Source organism: Dromaius novaehollandiae, chromosome 19 (assembly GCF_036370855.1).
Source record: "Dromaius novaehollandiae isolate bDroNov1 chromosome 19, bDroNov1.hap1, whole genome shotgun sequence".
Taxonomy (NCBI): Eukaryota; Metazoa; Chordata; class Aves; order Casuariiformes; family Dromaiidae; genus Dromaius; species Dromaius novaehollandiae.
Genome location: NC_088116.1, coordinates 6,036,156 through 6,047,419, shown reverse-complemented (window position 1 = coordinate 6,047,419; position 11,264 = coordinate 6,036,156). Strand labels below are relative to the sequence as shown.

Sequence of the window (11,264 nt, the reverse complement as noted above, 5' to 3'; positions counted from 1 at the left end):
AGCACGTACGCGTGGGCGCCATCCCCGCGAGGACAGATCACGCAGCACTGCGGGGCCTGGGCCAAACCTGGGTTGTCCTGACCCGCTGCGTGACACAGCCAGGGCCCGGGGCTGCGTGCGGGGGCACGGAGGCAGCGAGGACAGCGCCTGCCCTCGCCCCCCAGCAAGGGCTGATTCTGGGCGCTGCTCGGCCTCCCTGAGACCCCCGGGGCTGCCGGGAGCAGGCTGCGGCCAGGTGGAGGGGTCTGCGGGTCGCAGCCGGGCCGGGGGCCCCGACCCCGGGGGTGGCCGTGCCCGGTGCAGCGCTGCCCGGACCCCGGGGGTGGCCGTGCCGGGGGCGGCGGGGCCCGGCGGCGGGAGGGCGGGGCGCAGCCGGGCCGGCGGCGGGGCCCGACCCCGGAGCGGGGCGGCGCCAGGACGGTGCCACCGCCCCGCCGGTGCCGCCCGCCGCGCGGGGCCGCCCCGTCCGGCCCCCGGGCGGAGCCGGGCGCGGAGGAGCCGGAGCCGCCGGGCGCGGAGGAGCCGCAGCCGCAGCCGCAGCCGGAGCCGGGCGCGGAGGGGAGCGGAGGGGAGCGGAGCGGGGCCGCACCATGCCGGGCTACGACTACAAGCTGCTGGAGCGGCCGCGGCCGCGGGTGCTGTGCCCGCTCTGCGGGAAGCCCATGCGGGAGCCCGTGCGCGTCTCCACCTGCGGCCACCGCTTCTGCGACACCTGCCTCCAGGAGTTCCTCAGGTGAGCGCCGACGTCACCGGGGGCCGCCGTGACGTCACCCGCCCCCGCCGCGACGTCACGCGGCGCCCCGCCGCCTCCCCGAGCCGCGCTCCGCCGCACCCCGAGCCGCCGCGGCGGGGGGGGGCCGGGGGGGGCCGAGGCCTCGCCGGCCGCCGCGGTGCAGCTGGCCGCCCCCGCGCACCCCCGGGACCCCGGGGCCGGGGCAGCCGGGGCAGCCGGGGCGGCGGGGCGCGGGCGGGCGGGCGGCGCTCCGCGGCCCGTGACAGCCTCCCCGCGGGGTGCAGCGACCCGTGGCCCCTCGGCGCGGCGAGGAGGAAGAGGAGGGGACTGATGAAGCGCGGAGCGCTGAGTTTCGGGCACTTGCGGAGGTTTGGGCTCAACCCCTCCCTGGCGGGACGGAAGCTGCCGGGGGGGCGCTGCGCCCGAGCGGGGCCCCCCCGGCGCGGCACCGCCGGGCACCCCGGGGCGAGGGCGAGGGCGAGGGCGAGGGGCCCGGGGCTGCCGGCGGCTGGCGCGGCCGTGGGCATCGCCCTGCCCTCGCCCCGGGGTCCCCCCGCGGTGCCGGGGCCTGCCCGGGGCCCGCGCTCGGGGGTGGTTTTGGCCATCCTGCCCCATGGCAGGACCCGGGGAGGTGCTTCCCCGCGGCGGGTCCCCGGCCGGGCACCGGGCCACGGCCACGGCCACGCGAGGCTCCTCTCGCCCGGGGCCTCCCTTTGCCGCGGGCTGGGCACGCGGCGGCGGTGCGAAGCGGCGCCCCGGGCTCCGGTTTCCGCTGCTGGCGCGGGGCTCGGCCTCGCCCCGCCGCCGCGACCTTTGCACGGGCTGGGGGGACCTTGGGCACCGCCGCCGGAGGCCGGTTTCTGCGAAACCGGGCGTTCCCGGGGCCCGTGCCAGGCCGCGCCGCCGCCGCCTGCTCCCGCATCCGCTCCCGGGCGGCTCGGCGCTGCCCTGGGGCAGCCGGACGCCGGGGTCCCCTCGCTCTCGCCGTGCGTCCGGGCTGGCGCAGGAGCAGGTTGGGAGCGTCGCGGGCAGAGCTGCGCAGCCCCGCGGGCCGCTCGGTGTGGGGGGCGGCCGGAGCCCCCCGGCCCGTGACCCGCCTGCGCCCCGGCCGCCGCGAAGGTCGGCGGCAAGGCCGTCGCCGGGACCCTCCGAGCGCTGCCTCAGCGCATTCCCTGCCCGGCCGAGCGTGAGGAATGGGGCAGGCTTCGCCGGGGATTAGGCGCCGGACCCCCGCCCTGCTCCGACTCGGCGGTCCGTCTCGGGGTCGGGCCCCGCAGAAGCGCCCGCCTGCAAACGGCCGCCCCGGGGGGAGCGCAGGGTGGGGGGTGGTGGCGGGGGACAGCTGCGGCGAGGTGGCGGGGCTGGGTCTGGGTGGGCCATACTGCAGGGGCGGCGGGGGCTCCTGGCCCCGCTCACCCCGGGGGGCTTCCTCGGGCCGCCCAGCGCTTGGGCAGGGACGCGGTGGCTGTGGGGGACGTCGCCCTGCCATTGGGGCCCGGCTGCCTCCGCGCTGCCGCCCCGCAGCCCCGCTCAGGGCCGAGCCGGCGTCGGCCAAGGGCAAGAGGAGCGATTCGGCGGGGGGGCCATGCGGGCTGCGCCGGGCAGGGCAGGGCGACCTTGCATCCCCATCCAGGGCCGTCCCAGGGGTGCCGAAGCCTGGGCTCTCCACGTACCCCGGCCGGGGGCCGCCGAGCCCCTCGTCCCAGGGTGCAGCCGGGGCTGCAGGAGATGCACGTGCCGGCCCGGTGGCACCAGGCACGTGTGGCCTGGGGGGCACGGTGAGCCTGGCGGGGCACCGCGGGGCCCGGGACACCCTCCGGCGGGGCCCGGGGCTGCCCCCGCTGCCACCGGCTCGCCGTGAGGGCTGCCGGGGCCGTTTCCTGGCGAGCGGGAGCCCCCGGGCCGCGCATCCGGGCCGCACATCTGGCTCGCAGCTGCGGCATCCGGCGCCTCGCAGCTTCGCCCCGCGGCACCTGGTCGCCGAGCGCTGGCTGCTCCCGCCGGCAGCTCGCCCAGCCCGTGCCCGCGCGCTGCGCTAAGCCGGGGGGGCCGGGGCACCCCGGGGGGGGTCCAGATGGTGCCGCGCCGGCGGCCGGTGAAGCCCCGGGGAGTGGCGAGACCTGGGGGACCGCGGGGGGGGGGTGTCTGGCGGGGGCATTTCCCGGCTCAGACAGATGGAGAGGCCGCAGCCGGGATTAGGGCTGCTTCTCCCCGCCGGCCGCGGCGCCGCGCCGGCCCCGCTTTGATCCCCGCTCCGCTCTCCTGCAGCGAAGGCGTCTTCAAGTGCCCCGAGGACCAGCTGCCCCTGGACTACGCCAAGGTGAGCGGAGCCCGGGGGATGTGGGGGGCTGGCACGGCCCCGCGGGCTGGCACGGCCGCACCGCAGCCCCTTGTGCCGCGGCTCTGGCGGGCAGAAACCCACGACGGAGCCTCGTTCGCCTCCGCAGATCTACCCGGACCCGGAGCTGGAGGCGCAGGTGCTGAGCCTGCCCATCCGCTGCATCCACAGCGAGGAGGGCTGCCGCTGGAGCGGCCTCATCAAGCACCTGCAGGTACCGCCCGGGGGGGGGCCGGGGGGGGCCAGGGCTGCCCCGCGGCCCCGCTCACCCGGCCCCGCGCCCCCAGGCCCACCTCGGCACCTGCGGCTTCAACGTGGTGCCCTGCCCCAACCGGTGCAGCGCCAAGCTGAGCCGCCGCGACCTGCCCGAGCACCTGCAGCACGGCTGCCCCAAGCGCAGGGTCAAGTGCGAGTTCTGCGCCAGCGACTTCACCGGCGAGGCCTTTGAGGTGGGCGCCCGGGGGGGGGGGGCCGCTGCCTGCCTGCAGACACCGGGGGGCACAGCCTGGGGGGACACCACGGGGGGCACCATGGGGTCACGGGCTGCCCATGGGGGACACGGCGTGGCCATACAGGACACAGCGCGGTAGGGGACATGGTGGGGGACACAGCATGGCCATGGGGGACACAGTGTGGCTGGGGGGGGTCATGGGGGCTAAGGCATGGCCATGGGGTCACAGCCTGGCAGGGGCACCGTGGGGCACACAGCATGGCCGTGGGGGGGACACCCTTGCAAGGGATGCTATGGGGGACACAGCATGGCCTTGGGGGCACAACCTGGTTGGGGTGGCACCGTGGGGCACATAGCATGGCAGTGGGGGACACGGCCTGGCTGTGGGGGGGCACCATGGGGCACACAGCATGGCCATGGGGTCACAGCCTTGCAAGGGACACTGTGGGGGACGCAGCGTGGCCATGGGGTCACAGCCTGGCAGGGGCACCGTGGGGGCACAGCGTGGCCGTGGGGGGCACCGCGGGGCCCCGTCCCTGGCAGGCGCTGCCCCACCGGGGCGGGCGGCCAGCCAGAGGGTGACGCCGCTGCTGGGGTCCCCAGGGCCACCAGGGCACGTGTCCCCAGGAGAGCGTGTACTGCGAGAACAAGTGCGGGGCGCGCATGATGCGGCGCCTGCTGCCCCAGCACGCCCTGGCCGAGTGCCCCAAGCGCACCCAGCCCTGCGCCTACTGCGCCAAGGAGTTCGTCTTCGACACCATCCAGGTGGGACGCGGCCCGGGGCCGCCGCGCGGGCTCGTGGCCCCCCGCCGCCCCGCTGACGGCCGCCCTCTGCCCCCAGAACCACCAGTACCAGTGTCCCCGGTACCCCGTGCCCTGCCCCAACCAGTGCGGGACGGCCAGCATCGCCCGGGAGGACGTGCCCACCCACCTCAAGGAGAGCTGCAACACTGCCCTGCTGCTGTGCCCCTTCAAGGAGGCCGGCTGCAAGCACCGGGTGAGCGCGGCCCCCTCCCCGGCACCCTTGTGCCACCCCCCGTGGCATGCCCAGGCGTCCCCATGCCTCTCCTGGCCCAGCGCTGCGTCATCGTGCCCCTTCCCTGTGGCCTGTGCAGTCCTTGTCCTGTCCTGTCTCACCCCTGTGGCACTTTGCTTCCCTGGCATCCCCCTGCCGTCCCAACCGGCTGTCCCTGTGCCACGCCACCACAGTGTGCTCATGGCCCCATGGTGTCCCCATCCTCTCCTACCCCACTCCTGTGTCCCTGCATCTCCACAGTGTCCCCGTGCCATCTCCCATGTCCTTATTCAAATCCCCATGTCCCCATGGCGTCCCCATGGCATCCCCATGCTCCCATGGGGTCCCATAGTATCCCCTTCCTGTCCTGTCCCACCCTGGTGTCCCCACAGCAGCCCCACGCCATCCCACCTTGGCTCCCCCAAACACCCTGGGGTCCCCAGGGTGTCCCCATGCCATCCCGCCCCGGTATCCCCACAGTGTCCCCACGCCATCCCGCCCTGGTGTGCCCATGACGTCCCCATCCCATCCCATCCCGCCCTGGTATCCCCACAGTGTCTCCACACCATCCCGCCCTGGTGCGCCCATGATGTCCCCATCCCGTCCCGTCCCACCCCAGTGTCCCCACGCCATCCCACCCCGGCGTGCCCATGATGTCCCCATCCCACCCCAGTGTCCCCATGCCGTCCCACGGGGCCGTGCCCGCGGCTCACGCTGCCGCTGCTCCCGCAGTGCCCCAAGCTGGCCATGGGCCGGCACCTGGAGGAGAGCACCAAGGCGCACCTGGGCATGGTGTGCGCCCTGGTGAGCCGGCAGCGGCAGGAGATCCTGGAGCTGCGGCGCGACGTGGAGGAGCTGTCGGTGAGCAGCGACGGGACGCTGGTCTGGAAGATCGCCGACTACGCCCGCAAGCTGCAGGAGGCCAAAGCCCGCAGCAACTACGAGTTCTTCAGCCCCCCGTTCTACACCCACAAGTACGGCTACAAGCTCCAGGTCTCGGCCTTCCTCAACGGCAACGGGAGCGGCGAGAGCAGCCACCTCTCCGTCTACATCCGCGTGCTGCCGGGCGAGTACGACAACCTGCTGGAGTGGCCCTTCTCCTACCGCGTCACCTTCTCGCTGCTGGACCAGAGCGACCCGTCGCTCTCCAAGCCCCAGCACATCACCGAGACCTTCCACCCCGACCCCAACTGGAAGAACTTCCAGAAGCCGGGCGCCTCGCGCGGCTCCCTGGACGAGAGCACCCTGGGCTTCGGCTACCCCAAGTTCATCTCCCACGAGGACATCAAGAAGCGCAACTACGTGCGGGACAACGCCATCTTCATCAAAGCCTCCGTGGAGATCCCCCAGAAGATCCTCGCCTGAGAGGACGGGCGGGGGGCTCCCGCGGGGGGGACCCACATGGTGCTGAGCCCCTGCCCGGCGCGGCGCCCGCGGGGCTCCCGGGGGCCGGGGACGCCGCCGTGGCTGGCAGCTCTCAGGAAGGTGGGGGCACTCCTGGGCCCCCCCCATCCCCTCCCCGGGGGCTGGCCCCCCCCCCCCCCACTGCCTGGCCCCGGGGCGAGACCCCGTGGTGGCAGCCCCTTCTCAGGTGCCGGGGTGCCAGGGGGGCTGGGCCCCCCCACGCCCCTCGCCGCGATGCCTGGCGGCCCCGGCCCCCCCGCCGGGCCCCGCCGCCCACAGCCATATTTTGTACCCTGGTGCCTCCCGGGAGCACGGTTGTTATTTATTGTCCCGGCGCGGGGACCCCTGCGGCCCCCCCCTCCTGCCTCTTTTTCAATAAACTCCTCTCGTATTTATTACCGCCGCCTGGACTCCTTCGCCTCCGGGCCGGGGGGGACGGGACCGCCGGGGGGGCACGGGGCTGGATTGGGCCCCCCACATTAGTGCTGCCCCGTGTGCCGCGATCAGCTGTGGCGGCTGGGCTGGCATTGCGGGGGGGCGGGGGGGGTGGGCCGAGCGGGGGTGGTGTCAGCTCCGTACTGGTGCCCGGTGCCAGCTGCAGGCTGGTGCCAGCTCCCAGTGCCAGCCCCCATCCTGGTGCCAGAGCCAGCGCCGTGCTGGTGCCCTCGTCAGTCTAATACTGGTGCCAGTGCTAGCCCCGTACTGGTGTCCATGGCATCCCACGCTGCTGCCCGCACCGGTCCTGTATCGGTGCCTATGTCAGCTCCGTGCTGGTGCCTGTGCCAGCCCTGTACTGGTGCCAGTGCCATCCCCATATTGGTGCCCATGTCAGTCCTATACTGGTGCCTGTGCCATCCCCATACTGGTGCCCGTGCCAGCCCTGTACTGGTGCCAGTGCCAGTCCTATGCTGGTGCCCATGCCAGTCCTAAACTGGTGGCAGTGCCATTGCCGTACTGGTGCCCGTGCCAGTCCTATACTGGTGCCCGTGCCATCCCCGTACTGGTGCCCGTGCCAGCCCCGTACTGGTGCCCCCCCCCCCCCCCCCCCGGCGCTGCTGCCGCGCCCGCCCCGCCGTGGAGCCAGGGCGCCGCCGCGCGGCCGTGGGCGGGACTGCAGGGCGCCGCGGCCCGGGGCGGGGGGCGGGTGCTCCGGGGCGGGGGGGCGGCTCGGAGGCTCGGGCCCCCCCAATTTGAAAAGCCGAAGCGACACGGCCACGCGTGACACCGTGCAGCCGCCCAGGCGCCACCGCGGGCGAGGGCCGCCCGGCGGGGAGGGGCCCCGCGCTCGGGAAAGGCCCAGCAGCCACAGGAGGGAGCTTGGCGGCTCCGCTCGAGTCTCAGCAACGCGGCTGCGAAGAGAGAGCGAGTCACCAAAGCGCCCTTCACGTGGACGGACGGACGGACGGACGGACAGACAGACAGACAGACAGACAGACAGACACACACACACACACACACACACACACACACACACACACACACACACACACACACACACACACACACTTCACCTGGACGGACACACACACACACACACACACACACACACACACACACACACACACACTTCACCTGGACGGACACACACACACACACACACACACACACACACACACACACACACACACACACACACACACACACACACACACACACACACACACGAGTGCAGAGCCCCATGGGTGCAAAGCTCCTTCACCCAAGCGCTGCACACGGGTAAAGCGCAGCCTTGGGCCTTGGTCAGCGGCCGAGTATTTCCGAGGGGTTGAACCCCTCCTCTGAGCCCAGGGCCAGGGCTGGGCTGGCACTGCAAGGCCAGAAGTGCATGCAAGGATGTTGCCAAACTTTTTGTGTGTGTGTGTGTATATATATATATGTATATATATATATATGTATATATATGTATGTATGTATGTGTATATATATGTGTGTGTGTGTGTGTGTGTGTGTGTGTGTGTGTGTGTGTGTGTATGTATGTATGTATGTATGTATAGTATATATGTGTATAGACGTATATACGTATATGTATATATGTGTATATGTATATGTAAGCCGAATGTGTGTGTGTGTGTGTGTGTGTGTGTGTGTGTGTGTGTGTGTGTGTGTGTGTGTGTGTGTCTGTCCATCCAGGTGAAGGGCGCTTTGGTAAATCGCTCTCTCTTTGTAGCCACAATGCTGAGACTCAAGCGGAGCCGCCAAGCTCCCTCCACACACACACACACACACACACACACACACAATATGCATTTAAACATATAACATATATTTATATACATAAAATGTAAAATATGTATTTAAATATATAATATATACTTAAATATAAATATAAAATATGTATTTAAATATATATATATATTTAAAAAATATATAAAAATATATATATATTGGGGGGGTGGTGGTGGTAATGTTTTGGGCCTGTTGCTTGTGCACATACATGCAGGTGCCCTGGCCCGGCATGACAGACGGCCTCGGCGCAGCACGGCCGCGTCTGCAGGGAGCAGCCTCCTTGCAAGGCAGGTTTGCCAGGCAGCTCGTGCTCGTCCGAGCGTCGCGGCCCCCTGAATGTGCAGCAGTGCCGAGCACCGTTGGTGCAGGGGATCCCCCCGCCGGGGCTTAGCCTGCAAGGCCGCCTGCAGTTTGCATGGTTAAAAGACGGACCTGGCCTGCGCAGGGATGCTGGTGAGCAAGGAATTATGGCGGTGTGGAGAAAGCAGCTCTCGCACTCCGGTTACATTAAAAAATAAATAAATAAATAAAAAAGAAGAAAATCCAAGGTGGGAGGCCATGCTGCTGGGGAGCAGAGGAGCCAAGCAAACGCCGGTGCGGCGGGCAGCCGCGCGGCATCAGCTGCAGCCCTGCCCCGCCGCGGGCCCTGCTCACCCAGCCACGCGCGTGCTGCCCCTCGGCCCCGCGCTCGAGCATCTCCCAACACTGCCACTTCAGCACCAGCCAGCCACGAAATCGCGGCGATTAGCACGGCAAGACGCCGCAATTTACCCAGGTACTTTGCAATCGGAGAAACTCTGTGCGCGGCTGCTGCAGCGCACGGCTCTAAATGTCAAACGACTCTTTGAGCACCTCTTAACCTTATGTGTTTGCATAGATTGCTTCAAAAATTGGGTAGCAAAGCCCCTGCGAGGAGACGTGTGCTGAGAGGCAGGAGGTGGAGATGCTCTTAATATTCGTGGAGGACAGGGAGAAAAAAAAATCAATTTGATACTAAATTTAGACTCAAATATCAAGTTTAAAAATAAACTTCCCGGAAACTTGTTGGTGCAAAGATTTATTATAAGGCCTGGAATCTGCCCTATCGTGTTGGACCAGCTTTCTCTGAGACCCACCGATCCCCCACGGCTTTGACACCGGCCGGGTATTTCACAAGATGCTCTAGCAGGAGAGTGAAGGGTTATTTAGCAACGTATGGAGTGAGCAAGCCCGTAGCCCCGGCTGCGAGGGGCTGGTCAGGGTGTGCAGTGGCTCGTTTAAGGCTGCGGTCGCATTGGAGATGTACTTAAATAAATATCTACCCCTTTTCAAAGCCCAGAAAGCCTTCGGGATGTGGACAGGGAAAAATTTGGAAAAATGCTCTCAGCTTCCAAGTTGTTGAAGGCAAAGCCCATGTTGAAACGGCGGGCGGCCCTGGGAGGTTTCCTTTGCATTCCTGTCCGCAGCACTGGGACAGAGCTGCAGTTCCCACTGCCAGTATTTGCACGGACTACCGGTGCCTCTCACTCAAGATGTCCAAAACGGACATTAACATTTTATAAAGGATAAAAATCCATGACAAAATTGCTATTAACAGTCTTTATTAAAAACCTGGACGTGTGCCCCCTCTCCCCCAGGCCTTTTCCTTTCAAGGGACATGGGATTGCAGTAAGAGGGCAGCGAAGGAGAGGCTTTTACGGTGGGACCAATTAAATCTTGGTGCGATTTCACCACTTCCATTTTAGTGCTTCTCTTAGGATAGCAGGCCTCCCAGCTGAATTAACGGTTTGTACCCAATTGCCTTGAAATTAACTTAAACTAATTAGATAAAATACTCCAGTAATTTTATTACAAGTTGGCCTTGTCTAGCATTGGAAGAGCGTCTGAAATACGGCCGCGGCTGGAGGTGCTCTGCCGCGAGCTCCTCGAGTGCCGCTGAAGCCCCTCTGCCCCGGGCTGGGTTGCTGGCGCGGGGGCATCAAGGGGCTCACGGAGCCCGGCTGCTCTCGCAGGACCCCCAGGCCAGGGCTCCAGCACGCAGGGGAGCCGCTGGGTGCCAAATCAGTGCCAGAGAGCAAGCAAATAAGATCAGCCTTGCCCCAGTGCCACCTCCTGCCTCCGCGCTGCTCCCAGACTCTCCTTCCCCGCAGCCGGGAAGGGTTTGCAGCGTGGCTGCAAACTGCTGCCCTGTTTCTAGCCAGGCACTGCTGTGCTTTCTGGTCCAGGGGGTTTATTTGTTAAGATAGCTCAAAGCTGAGATTTCAATGTGAGAACGTAATCTTTGAAAGTGCAACTTCCTTTTGCTTCATCTGCCTCCGCGTGACCCTTTAGGACCCACACATCAAGCAGAATTTTTTAAGCTTAAGTATCCCTTAAGCTTTTCTGGGTTTCATAACATCCTTTGAGCCCACAGAGGTTACACACCCAGCTGAGAAACGGTCTCGGCAGAGGGCACGTTCAGCTGACCCATAACAAAGTGCTGCTTTAATGATGCCGAGTGCACGGCGCAAAGCCCGTCACAGCCCGTGATCCTAGGAGACTGCGAGCGCTACTCCTTTAGCAGCTGTTCCTTTATAAACTGCCTCAATCAAGAGACAGTATGTCACTATTTTTCTATTCAGAACATCTTAATTAATGCATTGCCTATCTTGGATCAAAATCAATGTTAACATCCTCCCACCAGCTACCAGGATAAGGTGAACAAAGCGCAGAGTAAAAGGAAAACACCAAATCTAGCTATTAAATCATGGGAAGAAAAGCATTTTTGGAGCTAAAGGAGAAGTTTGAAAAGGTTGAATCTTATTCTGCCATGTGCCAGGCCAGCACAGGGCTGTAGTTTAGTTAGTTATTTGTAGTTAACTTCTCAGTGGTGATAGCAACTGCTCACAGTGAGGTCCCCGCTGGCTAATTATTGCACCAGCTCTCACCTCTGATAAACAGGACTAACTAACTACAAAGATGATGTAAAAGTTTCCTGAAAGGGATTTGCGGAAAGGATCCTATTTGGGACATATTGGGAAACCAGATACTGAAGTAGTTCCAACAGTACAAATTCAAAGGGGATGAAGCCCCTAAACCTCTGCCTTCCCAAAGCGGACAGCGCAGCTGCTTCACACAC

General features: G+C 66.0%; 1 protein-coding gene across 2 annotated transcripts; it reads left to right on the top strand.

Moving 5' to 3' along the window:
- The first annotated feature begins 480 nt into the window (after positions 1-480).
- TRAF4 (TNF receptor associated factor 4) lies at positions 481-6,336 on the top strand. Of its 2 annotated transcripts, none has more exons than XM_064523271.1 (7): positions 481-733; positions 3,002-3,053; positions 3,181-3,285; positions 3,359-3,520; positions 4,126-4,287; positions 4,364-4,519; positions 5,270-6,336. In XM_064523271.1, the coding sequence occupies exons 1-7, from the start codon at positions 591-593 to the stop codon at positions 5,900-5,902; spliced, it is 1,413 nt and encodes a 470-aa protein (XP_064379341.1). In that variant the 5' UTR covers positions 481-590; the 3' UTR covers positions 5,903-6,336. The 2 variants fall into 2 exon arrangements, with proteins under 2 accessions (XP_064379341.1, XP_064379342.1); XM_064523272.1 differs by lacking the exon at positions 481-733 and adding an exon at positions 842-1,101.
- The last annotated feature ends 4,928 nt before the right edge of the window (positions 6,337-11,264 follow it).

What these genes read in the sequence shown, in the direction of transcription:
- TRAF4 (XM_064523271.1), top strand. Translation starts at nt 591, where the DNA reads ATGCCGGGCTACGACTACAAGCTGCTGGAGCGGCCGCGGCCGCGGGTG. An exon ending in TGCCTCCAGGAGTTCCTCAG is followed by an intron (nt 734 to 3,001) that starts GTGAGCGCCGAC and finishes GCTCTCCTGCAG; the next exon opens with CGAAGGCGTCTTCAAGTGCC. An exon ending in TCACCGGCGAGGCCTTTGAG is followed by an intron (nt 3,521 to 4,125) that starts GTGGGCGCCCGG and finishes TGGGGTCCCCAG; the next exon opens with GGCCACCAGGGCACGTGTCC.